At 47.2% G+C, this 18,549-nt stretch overlaps 1 protein-coding gene across 1 annotated transcript in view; it reads right to left on the bottom strand.

Annotated features, from left to right (window-relative positions):
- Positions 1–18,549, bottom strand: part of EXD3 (exonuclease 3'-5' domain containing 3) — a 217,408-nt gene continuing 198,859 nt past the window's right edge. The window contains exons 20-21 of the mRNA XM_015416778.1: positions 15,498–15,594; positions 1–500 (exon numbers count right to left, since the gene is read on the bottom strand). Coding sequence (XP_015272264.1) covers positions 175–500; positions 15,498–15,594 — 423 coding nt within the window. The 3' untranslated portion in view covers positions 1–174. The remainder of the gene's footprint in view (positions 501–15,497; positions 15,595–18,549) is intronic.

The following is an 18,549-nucleotide window of genomic DNA, read 5'->3' as shown; positions in this document are numbered from 1 at the left end:
TTTTTTTTGACAGCATGTACATCCCGGCAGAGTGAACCCTGCAATAACCAGTCTCCCCCTCCCCGCCATATTTGCGCACATGAACACTGATCAAAACCAAAATATAGTCTGTGGTAACTCTTGATGGTAAAAGCCCACAAGTTTGTCCCTTTCTGCCACTCTGCCTACGCCAGTTTAATTTTGCTCATAGAAACTCCGGCTGTCTTCTGAGAGGCCCAGCACTTCTTTGAACTGGGAGACCACGCGTCCAAAGTGAGACCCTTCCCAGAAAACTTTGCCACACTGGCCGCAGCAGTAGAAGTAAGCCAAGTCCTCTTTGGAGAGCACCCCAATGGGGATGGCCTCGATCTTCAGGGATGTACCATTGGGCAGCAGTGCTGACTCGGTGTCCAGGCCAGACTCCTCCAGCCACTGGCAGTTTGGACTATAAACAGGCCGCCCAGAGCTGAGTTTGAGATCTTCAGCCTCAAAATTTACATTGGGATTTTCTGACAATTCCCCTGCAGAAAGAGAAAGTAAGAGAAAGTAAGAGATAGGCAGGCGCTGCTCTCTGCTATTCACGGCTGACACCCACCCACAGAGGAGGCTGTCCACGGCATCTCTACATGATTTGCTTAACTAGCTGTGCTTCAATCTAATCTGTCTGTTCTGAGAATTCTGCTGTGCACAGAATTTGCTGCCCTCAGGTCAGGTTGCCTGCTGCATCTACACAGACCCCTGGTTTAGGATGACCTCCTTCCAGTTACCTTGACTGGATGCCCGGGGGGGGGGGGAGAGAGTACAAGATCATTGTCTCATACAGATTGTTTTATTTGTTTTAGTTTACTTCATTTATAGTCTGCCTTTCTCTTTACCAAGGACCCAGAGTGGCTTACACCATTTTCCTGTCTTCCATTTTATCTTACAACAACTCTGTGAGGTAGGTTAGGGCTGAGAGTATTGTGACTGGCCCACAGTCAGCCATCAAGCTTCCAGGGCAAATACACAACAGGCAGCCTCTGAAGATAGTTATTCTGGGTGTTATTTAATTGATCTACTGGTAATTACTAGGCTATGGAGGGCCAAGAAAACAGATATGAAGTGCACTGCAGTACCTGAAGTAAGCAAGATATATGCCATTATTATTATTACTATTAGGAACCAACTTTTTTGCTATGTATAATCACTCTCACCTGTCTCCTCCTCCCAAAACTTACTGCAGAGAGAGAGAGAGAGAGAGAGAGAGAGAGAGAGAGAGAGAGAGAGAGAGAGAGAGAGACTGCTCCCTTAAAGAGCAGTTCCTTCTCCCACACCCCCTTTCCCGAACTCAGTGCCCCTTCCTAAAGAACGCCCTTTGTTTCTCAGGAGGCAGCAAAGAGATGACCTTTTCGCAGAGACCCCCTTGCCCTCCTAAGATTGTTTGCCTTGCTGGCACTCTGTGGACTGGCCCCCAGTGGCCTTTTCAAATGGGCTGTGGAGAAGGGAGACGGGCATCTTGAAAGGCCTTTGAAAAGAATTCCCTCCAAAGTTGGGGGGGGGGTGAGAGAAAGCTTTACAAGCTCACCATTGAAAAACAGTTACTTTGAAGTGATTTTGCGTTTTTGATTCTTTGAAGTGGCACTCTCCAGAGAAGCCACATGCTTTGTGGCCATCATGACTTGTCTTTCTCCTTTTTATAAATATTTCCCTCCCCCCATCCTAAAATAGTAATTATTCCTTGCTTTTACTACTCTATCTGTGCACTCCATTTTACAATACACAAAAATCATATATCATTCTGGTGTGAAATTTAGGATTGTGCATGCAATTTAGCATCTTTATGTCAGCTTTCCTTTCTTAAAAAAAAATACAACTAATGCAAAGTTCTAACCCTCATGGCCATAGGGATTAGTTTGCAAAGATATACAGTACCTTGTACCCCTTTTCCATAAGGATCTGAAGATGAATAAATTATCTTACATTGGCATAATTATCTGGGTTGGTTTTATTTTGCTATGTGAATTGAGTAGGTGCTTTTATGTCAAGAGAAATGGGGGGGGGGAGAATCTCAGCAAGAGTATTTGGCTTTTATTAGCACAGGAAAACTGAATTCTCTGACCTGTACAAAGTATGCAAATGAGATTTGCATACATCTGCTTAATTTTCATAATTTATTCTATTTCTGATAGGGTTGCTAACTCCATGTTGGGAAATTTTTGGAGATCTGTGGGCGAAGCATGTGGAAGGTGGGATTTGAGGAGGGGTTGAATCTAAGCAAAGTATAATGCTATGCAGTCTGCCCTTCAAAGCAGCAGTTTTCCCCCAGGGGAACTGATCTCTGTAGAGAGATCTCCAGGCCTCACCTGGAGTTTGGCAGCCCTAGCTTCTAGGGAGGGCCAACAAGTAATGCTAGGCCTTGGAATTACACATTTAAATGACCACTGCAAACCCCTCTCCCTCTTCCATTCCAAAACTTCAAGCACTGCCTTCAAGGCCACCTTTGCAACCATGAGGGATCTGAACTTGTTCTGCCCCACCCCCACTCCAGTGAAAGCAGAGGATTGCTAGATGCTGAATTCCTGTTCCAGTAGGAGTGAGTGTACTTTGAGAGAGTGCTGGTGGGTAGTAAAATCTTTGTTCAAGTTTTAAAAACACACCCTGGGAGCATTCTTGGCAGTACAAAGGTCCCTGAGAACCTTTTCCTTGGCGAAAGATCACACCTGATAAGAGAAGTTACGAGCCTGAGAAAAAGTCCTGGGCTCAAGGATTTCAGGCAACCCAAGATGCCTGGTTATCTTTTGCTACCAGATAAGGGTGAACAACACAGGGACAAGGGACTCTGCATGACGTGGGCCACCCCTGTCTGAAAGCAACAATTACAGTGTCAGTCCGCAAAGGGTTCCACCCCAGAGATCTCTTGCCCCTTTTAGTCTAAGTCTCGGCATCCACTTGTGTGCTGTGGCCACTGCTAACATCTGACTGGCCAGACCAGAATTTTGTACCCAGGTCCACTTGCCAGAACTGGAAGATGCAAAGCCAAGACAAATAACAATCCAGACAGGTCATTCTCACATGTGAACTAGACAAGAATGCATTGCAACGGTTCCTTCTCCCTCCCCATAATTTTCCTGCATGAAAGCCCCAGTGTCCTGTCATACTCTAGCACGACCCCAATGCATGCAGTCTGGGGCACAATTAAGCAATGGTTGAGTGTGCTTTTCAACTCCAGCTCAAGGACTGTCCAGGTAAATGGAGTAGCTTTCTCCCCCAACCCAGTTCGGGAGGGGTGTTGAAAGACCTGAGTCAGATTGAGGTGACGAGAGAGGAGGTCCTAAAACTGATAGACAACTTAAAAACTGATAAATCACCAGGCCCAGATGGCATACATCCGAGAGTTCTGAAAGAACTCAATTGTGAACTTGTGGATCTCCTGACAAAAATATGTAATCTCTCCTTAAAATCTGCCTCCATTCCTGAGGACTGGAAGGTAGCTAATGTCACTCCCATCTTTAAAAAGGGTTCCAGAGGAGATCCGGGAAATTACAGGCCAGTCAGTCTGACGTCGATACCGGGTAAATTGGTGGAAACCATTATTAAGGAAAGAATTAGTAGGCACATAGATGAACAAAACCTATTGAGGCAGACTCAACATGGGTTCTGTAAGGGAAGATCTTGTCTCACTAACCTGTTAATGTTCTTTGAGGGGGTGAACAAACATGTGGACAAGGGGGATCCAATAGATATTGTTTACCTTGACTTCCAGAAAGCTTTTGATAAAGTTCCTCATCAAAGGCTCCTAAGTAAGCTCAAAAATCATGGGATAAAAGGACAAGTCCTTTTATGGATCAAAAACTGGCTAATTAATAGAAAACAGAGAGTGAGTATAAATGGGCAGTTCTCCCAGTGGAGGGGGGTAAGCAGTGGGGTACCACAGGGATCAGTACTTGGTCCACTGCTTTTTAACTTGTTCATTAATGATTTGGAGTTGGGAGTAAGCAGTGAAGTGGCTAAATTTGCGGATGATACGAAGTTGTTCAGGGTGGTGAAAACCAGTGAGGATTGTGAGGCACTCCAAAGGGATCTGTCAAAGTTGGGCGAGTGGGCGTCAACATGGCAAATGGGGTTCAATGTGGCCAAGTGCAAGGTGATGCACATTGGAGCCAAAAATCCTAACTATAAATACACGTTGATGGGGTCTGAACTGGCAGAGACAGATCAAGAGAGAGATCTTGGAGTTGTAGTAGATAACTCACTGAAAATGTCGAGACAGTGTGTGACTGCAATAAAGAAGGCCAATGCTATGCTGGGGATTATTAGGAAGGGTATTGTAAACAGATCAGCCAATATCATAATGCCGCTATATAAATCAATGGTGCGACCTCATCTGGAATACTGTGTGCAATTCTGGTCACCACACCTTAAAAAGGATATTATAGCTTTGGAAAAAGTGCAGAAAAGAGCAACTCGAATGATAAAAGGGTTGGAACACTTTCCCTATGAGGAAAGGTTAAGGCGCTTAGGGCTCTTTAGCTTGGAGAAACGACGACTGAGGGGTGACATGATTGAGGTTTATAAGATTATGCATGGGAAAGAGCAGGTAGAGAAAGAGGTACTTTTCTCCCTTTCTCACAATACAAGAACCCGTGGGCACTCCATTAAATTGCTGAGCGGTCGGGTTAGAACGGATAAAAGGAAGTACTTCTTCACCCAAAGAGTGATTAACACTTGGAATTCACTGCCACAGGAAGTGGTGGCGGCTACAAGCATGGACGGCTTCAAAAGGGAATTAGATAAGCATATGGAGCAGAGGTCCATCAGTGGCTATTAGCCACAAGGTATAGATAGGGACTCTGGGGCAAGTGATGCTCTGTCATCTTGGTGCTTGGGGGGGGGTCAACAGTGGGAGGGCTTCTAATGTCCTGGCCCCACTGGTGGACCTCCTGATGGCACTGGTATTTCTGGCCACTGTGGGATACAGAGTGTTGGACTGGATGGGCCTTTGGCCTGATCCAACATTGGCATCTCTTATGTTCTTATGTTCTTAATGGTTGAGTGTGCTTTTCAACTCCAGCTCAAGGACTGTCCAGGTAAATGGAGTAGCTTTCTCCCCCAACCCAATCATACTCCCTTGAATTCATTCAAATGCAAGGACTTAAGAAGAGCCCTGCAGGATCAGGCTGAAGTTCAGCCACCTACTTCCCACAGTGGCCAATGAGATGGTTCCAGGAAGCCCACCTGGTGCTCCCGACAGCCCTCTCCTGCTTGACTGACTGCCAGCCAGTCAGTAACTGCCATGAAGATGTATGTGCATGAAAGTTACACTACGTGATGATGGCTAATAATTCCTGAACCTTAAGAACATAGGGATTTCCTTGCTGGATCAGACCAATGTCCATTATCTCCAGGCAGCTTAGCTGGATGAATCCAGGGCACCCAGAAGCCCAGCATCAAGCCCTTTCATGCTCATAGGGAAGAAAGAGAGAGCTGTGCTTAAGAAACCTTTGGCAGCATTACTGAATGACCTGGGGATTAGCCTGTAGCTGTGCTCAGAGCAAGCCTCCCTGTCCCCTGCAGGTCCTTCCAAAATACAACCTCCTCTCCCACACACTGCTCATCTTAATGATGGGCACTTTGTCTGCTTATTACAATAATAAAGATAACTTTTATCACTTATGTAGCACTTTGGAATGTTCCAAGTATTGACCCTACACTGTCTTATTGATTTCATTACAGCAACCCTGTGAAGTAAGGTGGTATCTTTGTTCCTACACTACACATGTGAGTAGGGATGGGCATGAACTGGCTCACGAACTAAAGTTTGTGACAAATTTTGGCTAGTTTGCGGCTTGTAAAGTGAAGTTTGTGGAAGAGCGACTGGCACAACATTCCACAAACTTCTAGGCTGTTCGTGGTGATTTGTGAATGGAAACGCTTCCAGACAGAATGTCTCCACTCAATTAAAATGTTTAGAAAGCTTCAGAGCAATGGGGGGAGGCAGACTTCTCCAGCCGTGGAAACACCAATATGAGCTCTTCAAAGCTTAACAGGCACTGCTGGCTGCCAATAACAGAGTTCCCATTCTGCTCTATGGGATCAGAATGCTATATATCAGCTCAGCTCTGCATCCTCTCCTCTGTTGGCTGTTGGCAGTTAGAGAGGCAGGGAACTTGTTAAAAGCAGAGCACATTCATTTATTCCTGATTGTGAACACCTCTCCCCTGGTGGGGTTTGGCTGTTAGGTGGACTCAAGGCACTGAGCCACCCTGTCTCTCTGCTCACGCTGAGCAGAGGGACTTAGCTACTGAGTGCCTTGGCCCACATTTTAAACCTTCCTGATTGTGAACTCCCAGGGGTCATTTTGTAAAAAAAGAGGTGCAGGAGCTCATTAGCATAACTCATTAGCATAACTTATTTGCATATGCCACACCCCCTGACATCACCGGAAGTGTGTCAGAAGGCAACACCCACCGCTCAGGCTCCACTGGACTGTTTTGGATTGCTAGCTATTGGGGGGGGGTGCAGATCTGTCCTCATAGAGGAGGGAGAGCTTGTACCTGAATAAAACTTGGTCTTAAAGGTGCCACTGGACTGTTTTGGACCGGGGAGCCGGGGGGAGCTCTGCAACTTACCTGGCTGCTTCTTGCTCTGACTGAGGGCTGCTGGGAGCAGGGGGTGGGGCTTGTTTTACGTGCCCGCCCCCTGGGCTCTTTATTGCCGGAGCTCTGCTCCTGTGTGCCCCTGCAGGAAAGGACCCCTGTGAACTCCTCTCCCCTGCTGGGACTAGGGCTGCCATATCCTAGCTTCATGCTGGCAGGGGGGGTGGGGGATGTTCCTAAAGGGGGCAGGGACATCAGACGATGTCCCTGACAGGATGGCATCATGCGAGGATGCTGTGTGGCAATGCTCTGCTTTTGGGGCAAAACTCTAAGGTAAAACTGTCCTCAAACCATAGAGTTTTGCCCCCAAAGCAGAACGTCGCCACGTCCAGTGTTCCCTCTAAGCTGAATTAGTATGAGCTAGTTCACTGTTTTTTAGCTTCCGGCTCACCCATTTTTGTCTTAGCTCAAGAAAGATGGTTCCAGAGCAAACTAATTTATACAGTAGCCAAATTGCTCGCTCACAACTTTAATGCCAGTAGCTCACAACATAGAATTTTTGCTCACAAGACTCCACAGCTTAGAGGGAGCATTGCACGTGACTTCCCTGACATGATGAGATCACTTCCGTGTGATGTTGCTGTTTGGGGGTGGGGCCCAAAAAGTGGGGGATTCCCCACCCCAGCCTGGGGAATGGGAATCCTAGCTGAGGTTTGGGTGTTAGGTGGACTCAGGGCTCATGGTCATGCAAGAAAGGTCAAGCCAGATGACAGCCTTGTGTGAGCAGTACTCCAGGGGATCGGTGTCGGCAGGCTCAGGGGACTTGGTGAGGTACTCCCTCACCATCACCTCTGCCAAATCCTCCACCATTGCATGCCTGGCATCCCCCCTGCTGCTGACCTCTCAGTTCACCTCTGACAACCAGTAGTAGGGCTTCTCTCTGGTTGGGCTCTTTGAAGCAGGGCTCCTCCTCCTTCTCCCCAACCTCTTCCACCCGCTGTTCTCTCTGGCCACGTCTGTTGGCCTGCAGGCTCCACACTTCTTTGCAGTACTCCTCTTTCTTGCAGAGAGGATGAAACTTGGTGTTGATGCCCACCTGTAACCTCACTGCCTTGACCTGTGGGAGAATAGTTGTTCCCTCGGGGCCTGGCTCCATTGTGGAGGCCAGTATCTGGTCTAGCCCTCAAATCAGGGGGATGACTTGCCCCAGGCTGGCTGTATGGGTGCATAGCACATTGGTGGTGTCCTGAAAGGGCTTGAGGACATGTACCATTTGGGAGAGGGTCCCCCAATCATTGGAGCTGATGCTGAGCTCCTCTTCCCTGTGCAGGATAGTCATGGAGAGGATAACATCCTGCATCATGCTCTTCGGCTTCACCAATCGTGGCGTACGCAATCATGGCATAGGTGGAGTTCCTCATCCCCTCCCTTGCAGCCACGTCCTCCATGAGGGAGAAGGCCTGGCCATCCATAGCAATCATCTTGCCAATCAGGCGATTGACTGATCCCTGGGCCCTCCACGTAGCTCTTTTGACCTCTTAGAGGGTGGTCCACCTTGTATAGGAAAATTGATTCCTAAAACCTTCATGTATCCCTTGTGAGCTCTCCTCTGTCTGCATCACACGCAAGTTGTTTAGGGAGAGCGCGGTGAGAGAGGGGGGAGGAGCGGCCTCCCAGACGCACCGGCAGGGCGCTGTGGGGAAGAAATGCCACCTGCGACCCCCCCCCGAAAGTAAAAGGAGGTGACCTGGCAGAGGGGGGGGGGGAGGAAAGACGGAAGGAGCTGGGTAAAAAATACAAAACACCCAGCAGTTGGCAGGCAGGGCGTTCTGGAGACTGCCCCAGGAAATATCAAATGGTTCAGGGGTGGGTGTGCTTCCAACCCCCACCCCATAGGATGGCAGAGAAATGTTCCCTGGCTACTTTTAAACACAGGCAACTGGATTTTCAGCTAACTTGTTTCCTTTGTGACAATTTGCGTATCTCCTTAGAAAAGATTGGGGGGGGGGAGAATTCAGTTCCAGTTGTCTGCTTTTTGCTCACAGCGGCTCGATGGTGGGGAGGAGCAGTTGTACCACTTTAAACCCACATTCAGATAAGGCGGTGAGATGCCATAGTGACCTTGGTAAAGTAAAGGTAAAGGTTCCCTTGCTCGAAAGCCAGTCGAGTCCGACTCTAGGGTTGCGGTGCTCATCTCCGTTTCAAAGTCGAAGAGCCAGCACTGTCCGAAGACATTTCCGAGGTCATGTGGCCGGCATGACTAAACACCAAGGCACACGAAACGCTGTTACCTTCCCACTGAAGTGGTACCTATTTATCTACTTGCAATTTCTTGTTTTCAAACTGCTAGGTTGGCAGGAGTGACCTTGGAGTCACCACTAAATGGCAATAAATGATGCAGACAGCCGATGCTGAGATGAAACAATAGGAGAGTGGATGCAGCATGAAATGCAGGCAGAAATTTTTGAGATGATGTGAGATCATTTGCACAGTGGTGGGAAATACCAATGCAGATTGGACAAAAGTGCTGGGGGTTTGCACCTCTCCAGACATGGGTGTGGCACACCTGGTGCTCTGCCACACAGGGGTCACTGGGGAGGTGCAAAAATGTTTCCAAACTGTGGGCTTCCCCACACACACACCCTCTGAATCACTCCTCCTCTCCAAAGAGTGTTAGCAACTGCTGGTGTCTCTGGGCAGTGCTAACAACTCTTTTGCTTTGTTGGAGAGCCCCAGGAACAGATCAGGGGATGGAGGCTCTGAGACCCTGGTGATGCCCTGCAAGGGCCAGGCTCCAGTGAGCTAACAGGATGGGTTAGGTGCCTGGGGACGGAGGGTCTGTGGCATGCAGGATGTGGAGGACTTCTTCCCCCCCCCACAATGAGCACCCTTTGCACCCACTTTCATCCTCACGGAACTGAGGAGGAATGGGAGGTTATAAATGTGGGAGACTCCGTAATTGGGACCCCAAAAATGTAATCCATCCCCAACTTGGAGAGATTGTAGAAGAGTGGGTAGCAGGGTGAGGTTCCCCGTGCATTTGGTGTGTAGCTTGCAGGGGGTCCATTCTATACATTTTTGAAGCTGCACCTGACATTTCCCCAAAAAACACTTTCCTGGCTTGACCTTAGTCCTGTTGGGTTTGCACTGCCACAGTGGTACTGGTTCTGCTGGGCTTGCAAAAATGACCCCCTCCCCCTTCAGTTTCGACTGCAGAGATTCTCTGGCTTCACCTTAGTCCTGTTGGATTTGCAGTGCCACAGTGGCACTGGTTCTGTTGGGCACATTGCAAAAATGCCCCCCACTTTCAGTTTCTGCTGCAGAGATTCTCTGGGATTTTGATTCTGTTCTACGGTGCTTCTATTGTCTGTGCTTTTTTGCTGTTTTATTTCCTCCATTGGAAACAATGGAGGATGTGGGCACCTTCTTTGGGAGGCTGTAACTCTGACCTCATAAATCCAATCCTCACCAAACCTGGATGGTAGGTAGAAGAGAGTCAGCCGGAGATCCCCTGTGAGTTTGGTGTCTCTACCACATGGGGTGTGTGTGTTCTACAACATCACAAACCTCACAAACTGAACTGGTTCATTTAACATCTAAGAGTTCATGACAGTTCATCGTTTGCGAACCAGGCACACCATGAACCACGAACTGAACTGCATTTTTCTGCTTTGTGCCCATCCCTACATCCAAGGGCTCAGATTCAATCAGAAGGCTTCTTCTCTAAGGTCACCTAACGTGTTTACAACATGAGCAAGGTTTGAACTGGGTACTCTGAACAGATCTCCTTTGATTGTCTAAAGAGCAAGTTGCTTCTGTGGCAGTGGGGTCTCCCTGATTTGAACTGGAACAGCAGAATTGGGGGGGGGGGCTAACCGTCCTGCTATTTTCCTGACCTCAGCTGGTCTCTCTGAAGCTGATTTTTGCTCCATGGGGGAAAGATACAAGCACCATACAGCTACTGATCTGTTTTCCTTTGTGGTGCAAATGGCAGCTTTTTGGGAGGGAGGCACAGACATCAGAAAAATGGTACAGAGATGAAAGGATTAATCCCACCCTGCCTCTCATGGCTATTTTTAAAAATCCTCCTGATAGTTTGTCTACTTTGACTGTAGGGTTACACTTACAAAAATGAGAAGAGCTGTGCTGAATCAGAGCAGTTTCCATCTTGACCAACACCCTGTTTCACCCAGCATATAACCAGTGACCCAGGAGGGTCAACGGACTGGACACAGAGGCTTTCTCCTTATGTCGCATCCTGGCACTGGTACACAGACTACACCAACTATCAAAGTGTCACAAATCATCACTAGTATATGTAAATTTGGAGGATTCATGCCCTTCAACTTGCTGGCAAAGCTGGGTTAATTCTGTGGTAAAGCCCCAAAAAGGGGTCTGAAGTGGTAATGGGGTTGGAGGATGAAAGCAATTCAGCAACCCCGTCCACTGTTTTCCAGTCTGGTTTTCTCTTCCCCTTCCTCCATAGCCTCAGGACCACCACGATGGGAATTCTAGCCACAGGTAGATCCGTTGAGGCTTGTCAGTGATTTCTGGCCAAAAAACCAGACAACACATTGGGTCCCAAAAAGAAAAGAAGGGGCAGGAAGAGTTCCCAAACCCTGGGAACCCTGCAGAAAGCCTTAGGTAAAAATTCAAATGAGTAATTATATGACGATTAATTGTCCTTTAGTAACATGCAAGCTGAGGTGTTTTTAAAAAAAAGGTGAGGGAAAGAATGGGCGTGGGAAAATACAGGATCGGGATGGATTCCAGCAAGAGCAATTGCTTTTCCTGAGCCAGTGTGGCAGAATAGATTATTCTGGATTTGGATTCAAATCCTGACATAGCAGTAAACCTCACTGGGTGGCCCTAGGCCAGCGACTCTCTCTTAGTTTAGTTTACAAGGTTGCTGTGAGGATCAAAATTGGAAGAAGCATGTGATAACAATGAATACATATCCTTCATTAAACATTTGCTTTGGGGAATACAGACAAGGATTTACATCGAGTGGCTATAAACTGAGCACTATCACACATCCTGTTCCACAGAGAGGTGCAGTAAAAAAAGCATAAGAGCTCACCTCAGGGTAGTTTGGTTATCAGTGGAGGTTCCCAGACAATCACTGACCAAATGGTAGCCTATCAGAGAACACCATGTAACCACTCAGTAGGACGGCTGCCTTTATTATTGGACTAATCCTATCATTCCACTGCTTCCCTGTATTACTGAAGCATATCAGAACAATTATTTTAGCATCTCTTCTACCAGACATTTGATTTGTGACAATTTTGTCCTTGCTATTTGATAGGATAGATAAAGGTGATCAAGCTATCTCGGGCTGAGAGAAGGAGCTCAGTCCAGGATATCTGGTCTTCCGAATGGGCAGATCAGGTACAGATACATTATGAGAGTATACTCACCAACCTGGGTAGGAGGAATTGGCAGTCTTTTAGATGTTTGGATGTGGCATGAGATTGGTTTTTCCATAGGATTATTTCACAGTACTCCTGTAATGTTTAAAAGCCCTTCACCATGTGGGTCGGGTCATCAGGTAGATCTTATGATGCAATTTTTGTTGCCCAGGTAGGAACAGGGACCTGATGACTGGTAGGGCAGATCTATGTAACCGGCCCTTTCCACATGGACAATCCCATGGAAAAGTGGCTCCTGTGACAATGCTAGAACATCTAAAGAGCACCTGAATACACTTGATCAGGAGACCATTCAGATTACAAAATCACTCCAGGGCAATGACAAGCTGGATCATCTTGGTTATCTTTATCATATTAAGTAGCAAAGAAAAATTCCACACAAACATATCTATTGCCAAATGTGTTGTAAAAGAGTTTTTGTATAGGCTCTAGAAACCCAAGACAACAGTGGGTCAGAGTTTCGTCCTGATGAATAGGAGACAATAAAGACAACCAAGAGGACAGGCAACTGTTTTACCAGAAGTCTGCATCTCATGAGTGGTAAAAACTCTCCTCAGTTTCATAGGATGATACAATCCTGTGCACATGACTTATGTGGGTACAGGATTAACATGCATAAATGGGGAATGGGACCAGGTATACCAGCCCATGTACCCCACCTATGTGTGTTCACTTCATATGGGTACAGGACCCTACGTGTGTAGGCTCTGCCCTCAGGATCAAGAAGTGTTCCTGATCATGGAGACAGAGCCCGTACTTGTACAGCTTGTATATGCGCAGCTGGTTGTGCCTGTGTAGGGATGAATAAATGTAGGGCGAAGTGTGCCCAGCACGCTCAGTTATAGGTAAGAGATGGGACCAGTGTACCTGATCCCAACCCCCCTGTACAGGCGTTGATTATGCACCCACAATGTGGTGCGTGTACAAACTGGATTCTAACATATTGTGCTCATTACCACTCAGCAAATGGTCGTCAGTACTTGCCTTCATCCCCTCCCCACCAGTTTCTTTGCTTCTCCTGTGGTTCCAGGGAGACACTGACAAGAGAGAGTGAATGTTTTGGGGTGGGGGGGTGAGCATAAAGAAACATAGAAAGCAAAGCTTCTCTGTTCCCCAATCCCTTTCTATGGAGAAACCTGTTAAACTGGCTTGGTTGGTCATGGCGACAGGCTGAGGAAAAATAGCTTTCAATGGGAAAAGTTGAAGGGGAAAATACCCAGACTCACAGCTTCCCTCTCCCTGCCTGCCGATTCACCAGTTTGGAAAGAGCATGGGAAAAACTTCTCCTTACACAGTGGTCAGTCTGTTAAAAGCCACAGTTTGAAATGTGGCCACAAATGAATTCATTGTGGGGAGGGAGCCAGAATCAATGCAAAACTAGCCAGAAACTGAATATGGATAGCCATACACACTGACAGTTATTTAATGGTATCACTAACAACAATAAATATAGTCGTATCATATTTAGAAAGAAGGGCTTAGAGCTTGTCAGTCATCTTGGTGCCTTTGCATGGACTGGGCAGAGTAATGGAGAGAAGGAGAAGGTTGACTTTACAGTGTAACTGGGTAGGAACATGGACCTGCCTGCACACTTTGTAAGAAGGCTAGAAATTTTTACTTTTTAAAATTTAAGAGGCGGAACAAGGATCCACACCCTCAAATGTATTTTAAAACATTTTTAATTAAAAATGTCAAATTTATTAAGAATAGTGAAAACGTTTAGTTTTTTTAAAATATGTTTTTAAAAGTATAATAAAATGTAGTTTCGACACCTATGGGTTGCTTCTGTGCATAATGTGCCCATTTTGCCTTGTGGTGGGATACAGGTCTATTTTTTCTTCATTTTATTCACAAATGAAAGCAGAACATTTAGGAAGAAACCTAGAAAACTCCTGAGGGGAACTAGATCCCCCCAAACCTCTTTCCCAACCCCATGGCTCTGGCCTTGAATTTGCCGGGGAGACAGCCCCCCAACACACACGCACGCCCATGAGGGATTCATGGTCTTCAAAAGTATTCCAAACTCAAAATAAACTGCACGGCTCCCATGAAGTTAGATATTTTTCTTTCAGATAAATGAATCCAAAGTTACTACCTGGCACTTGCTTAACCTAACATGCTCTACAATCCCCGATGCTCCCACAAGGGCACCCACCCACAGTTTCACTGATTCAGTTCTGTCAGGACAGGGTGGGAAGAATACAGCATTCCATCACACTTCTTGGTGGCCAAAGACAAACAGGGATGAACTCTTTTCCTGGCCTGATAAACAGGAGGAGATCCTACTTGCCAGAAGTCACTAGGCAAATGGACAGGGACAAGCTCCTCTGCATCACCCTCTGCTGCTGCTGTTCTAAGGAAGGCAGAAGACAGCTGGGAGAACAAGCAGTAAAGCCATGTTTCCCATGCCCATAGCCAGGATTTTTAAATTCAGGGGGCCTTTGAATAAATCGGGGGGCACTGTTAAAATAAAAATAAAATTAAAAAACCTCACGCTCGCCAGTTGAAGCAGGCAGGATCATTTCCCATATTGTGGAGGGTGAGTGTAAATGGGAGTCACTGACTCTGAGTTCATTAAAGATTTAGATTTAAACAGATCACATCTTCTAACCCCTATGCAAAGTGCAGTGAGTTACTACCCCCAGGAACCCACAACGTGCCTTCCTATGGGTAACTCTGTGCATGTTCAGAGACGCATTTTTCTGTGCTCGCTGCCCAGCATTTGATTTTCAAGCTTATTTCGAAGGGAGGAGGGCTTTGCCCTCAGTTTGCAGCAGCCGAGATTGCCCAAGCTGGCAGGAGTGGAAGGGAGAGAGCTGTCTGTGACTGAAACAAACCCTTTCTGCCTCCCTGCACCTGGTGGCCCCACCTTGCCTGCCGGCCGGCCTGCCTGCCACAGCTGCCTTGTGCCACTTCCCGCCACAGCTGCCTTGTGCCACCAGCTTGGGACCCACAGCCTGCCAGCCCCACCTGGCCTGCCCACTGGTTGTACTGCCATCGCCACCACCAGGTTGGGACCCACAGCCCCTCCCCCCAACTGCCAGCCCAGGGCAGAGCTGGCAGGGCTGCTGGGAGGTGGGGAAGTCGTGGGGCCTTGGCAGGAAGTTAGGGGGCAGGGCCCCAAAATGCCCCACTGTAGCTACAGGCCTGCTTGTTCCCCTACCACAGGAATCATACTTGTCTATCTTATACAGCTGTTGTAACGACTGCAATGAAATGTATGTGAAAGGTTTTGAACATTGAAAGTACTGGGCAAACGCTGTATTATTATTACTACTGTCGTCACCACTGAAAAACTGTTCTAACTGCTCAGTCCCCTTAAGGCTTGTCAGGAATAGTTTACACACTTTCAAGCCCTCCTTGGCAATCATGACTTTAAGCTTGCTCTTTAAAAAAAAAAGGCCTAACATTCACAGCTGACTTGTGCTGGCAATACTGTGACCTACACTTCAGCACAAGACACTCAGCCTTTAGCAAATTCCCAAGGTCATTGCTTGAAACCTCAGATTACCTGCAGCTTCTTCTGCATCTGTCAAAAAGCCTCTCTGCTTCATCAGCTGCATCATTTTCTCCTTGGAGATCTTCAGGTACTGATTGCAGTTGCAAGCCTGCCGAGAGAAAAGACAACCAATTTGCAAAGATGGTCTGTATGCAATGCCTGCCATGCCCCCCCCCCCCCAGATTTGCGATTACTCAGCTGGACGAAAAGGGCTTTGGGTTCTTAGAAGCCTTAATCCTGTGCAGACCCCATAGATGCTTCACCTGTACTCTTTGTGCCAACTTTGGCTTTTGTCTTCTATTTGAATTACTCTTCAAAAGTGGAAGGTTTAATGACCCACTAGGAACTCTGTGTCTTTCAAGCAAAAGGTCTACAAATTTGTGGGGATTTTTTTCTTTTAAAGGAAAGCTGGGGTGTTTTGGAATCTACACTCAATACCATGTCCTAGGCTCCTTCCGCACTGGCATGGAACCACAGCATACGTGCAACCTTACCAGTGCGATTGCACACATCGTACATGCTTCAGTCACAAGACCCATCACCTCTGTCCACTTAAAGATACTCTCCCCATTGAAGAACAGAAGGAAGAAGATTCAGGTGGGTAACTGTGTTGGTCTGAAGCAGAAGAACAATGTTCGAGTCCAGTGGCACCTTTAAGACCAACAAAATGTTATTCAAGGTATACGCTTTCATGTGCAAGCATACTTCCTCAGTGTATCTGAAGAATGTGCTTGCATACAAAAGTTTATACCTTGAATGAAATTTTGTTGGCCTTAAAGGTGCCACTGGACTCAAATTTTGTTCAGAAGGAGAAAGGTGAAGGAACCTGAGGTATTAAAAGCTTCACTACAAGAGCCAGAGAAGTCCAGCTGGTAAGCAGGTGCCTTGATGGAACTCTGATACAGCTCTTTTCACATTTCAGCCATTTAATTTTTGTAACAGAAGATACTTTTGTAGTCTGAATCACAGCAAACCAAAAAGTTCCACCAGCATGTTCCCTCCCCTTCCACCCCATATCAGAACGGAAGCTAGGATGCCCAGCCAGAAAAAACTTGCACGCTTCACAGAAGTCTCAGCTGTACTTTGGTTTATTACAAGGAATGGCATCAAAAACTGCAGATTTCCCAAGGCATAAAGAAGGAAGGCTGAGTTAAATTATAACTTGAGAAGGTTATAGAATGTGATCTTCTCAAGGCTTTAGCTGTCTTGAGTAAACAGGGATGAGGATCTCTTCTCTTTTCCATAGCAAGGCACTTTTGATTGTTAAGGCTTCACACACGTAGGGTTTCAAAGGGGGATTGTTGCTACTTGTGCTTGGCTTGCAAGTCAGGTGGGACCAGTGTTCCCTCTAAATTGAGTTAGTGTGAACTAGTTCACAGTTCTTTAGTCTCCGGCTCACACATTTTTGTCTTAGCTCAGGAAGGATGGCTCCAGAGCAAACTAATTTATGCAGTAGTCAAATTGCTCACTCACAACTTTAATGCCAGTAGCTCGCAAAGTAGAATTTTTGCTCACAAGACTCCACAGCTTAGAGGGAGCATTGGAACTACAATTTACTGGGGATTAGATCACAGGTAGAAGGCCCCAGACTGGAAGCATACCAGAAGCTTGTTCATTTTAGCCACATATGCTGCTTGGTTTGTACATTCTAACCTGGACATCTCTGGATTAACTAGTGTTAGGATTTTGCAAGGCCTCCTTAGATCCGGCAGTTCAGATCCAGTAAGGTCCCAGCATACAACTGGAGGGTAGATGAAGATCTCTGTGATGTCCCCCTCCAACCAACTCAGCGACTCAAATGCGGAGTCCTCAGGGGAACAGCCTGAGCAACCAAGGTCACTAGCTGAGGAAGATCAGCAGGATCAGGAAGGGCCTGATATGGCAAAGGAGCCAGGGGATGATGTGCCAGAGGCCATCCTGTGGGAACCTGCAAGTTATGCCTCACTGCCAGCCCCTGAGATAGCCACCATGCCTCCACTGCATGGAACTCAAGCCCTGTCCCCTCCCTGTAGGAATGGCAGCAACAGAAGGCCTGGGCCAAAGTGGCCCAGAAGAGGCAAAATGGCACAATGGCTGTCCGAGAGCCAGGTAGTGAGACTGATACTTATTCACAGAGTTGTCAATTCCACCTTGGGAAATTCCTGTAGATTTGGGGGTGCAGCCTGGGGAGGGTGAGTTTTAGGGAAGGTAGGATGCTCACTGGGCATATGATACAAGAAAGAGCACTCTCCAAAGCAGCCATATTCTCCAGGGAAACTGATCTCTATTATCTGGAGAGCAGTTGTTATTCCTGGAGATCTCAAGACCCCAACTGGAGGTTGGCAACCCTGCTTGTTTGTAGGATCCTGGCCAAAGCACAACACAGCTGCAGGAGCTCAACCCCTGCCAGCAGTGCAGCTGAGCTTGATTACCTTCCAGCCTATTTAGGTTGAGACTTGGGAAGGCTGCGTTGCTGGCTCAACCCGTCCACTAGGCGCAAGCCTGTGTTTCCGCTCCTTGCCTGTCAACCCTCCCAAGCCTTGCTGTCTAGACATGAGGACACTGCTCTAGAGGAGACCTGAATAGGCCTGCCTGCAGGACACCTTCCTGGGAACCCCATGTACGCTAAAGAGAAACAGATTTGATCTGGATGGGTAACATTCTGGAAACCTCACGTATTCTGCCTTGAGTTCTATGATGGCTGAAAGGCAGGATATAAATGTAATAAACCACTAACAAATGAGGTTTATTTTGACCTAACCCTCAAAAAGCTGAGGTCTTGCAAGGAACTCAGCTTGGCCTTAACTGCGCAGGTTTTGCAAAAGCTTCCCAAAACTGGCAGGCAGAGGATTTGGGTTGCCTTGCCCCCACTGCACTCCATCAGGGGTCATTTCATAGAAAAAGAGCTGCAGGAGCTCATTAGCATACAGTATGCTAATGAGTTACTAGGCTATCAGCATAATAGCTCATTAGCATATGCAACGCCCCCTGACATCACCGGAAGTGATGTCAGAAGGGGAAGCAAAAGGGGGGAAGGCATCTTCAAAAGCCTCCCCCTCCCTTCCCCAGCCAGCGGCGGGGGGGG

This window comes from Gekko japonicus, unplaced genomic scaffold, assembly GCF_001447785.1.
Source record: "Gekko japonicus isolate JY-2015 unplaced genomic scaffold, Gekko_japonicus_V1.1 scaffold140, whole genome shotgun sequence".
Classification (NCBI taxonomy): Eukaryota; Metazoa; Chordata; class Lepidosauria; order Squamata; family Gekkonidae; genus Gekko; species Gekko japonicus.
Note: the sequence above shows the minus strand (reverse complement) of the source record. Positions and strands in the feature narration are given on the sequence as shown.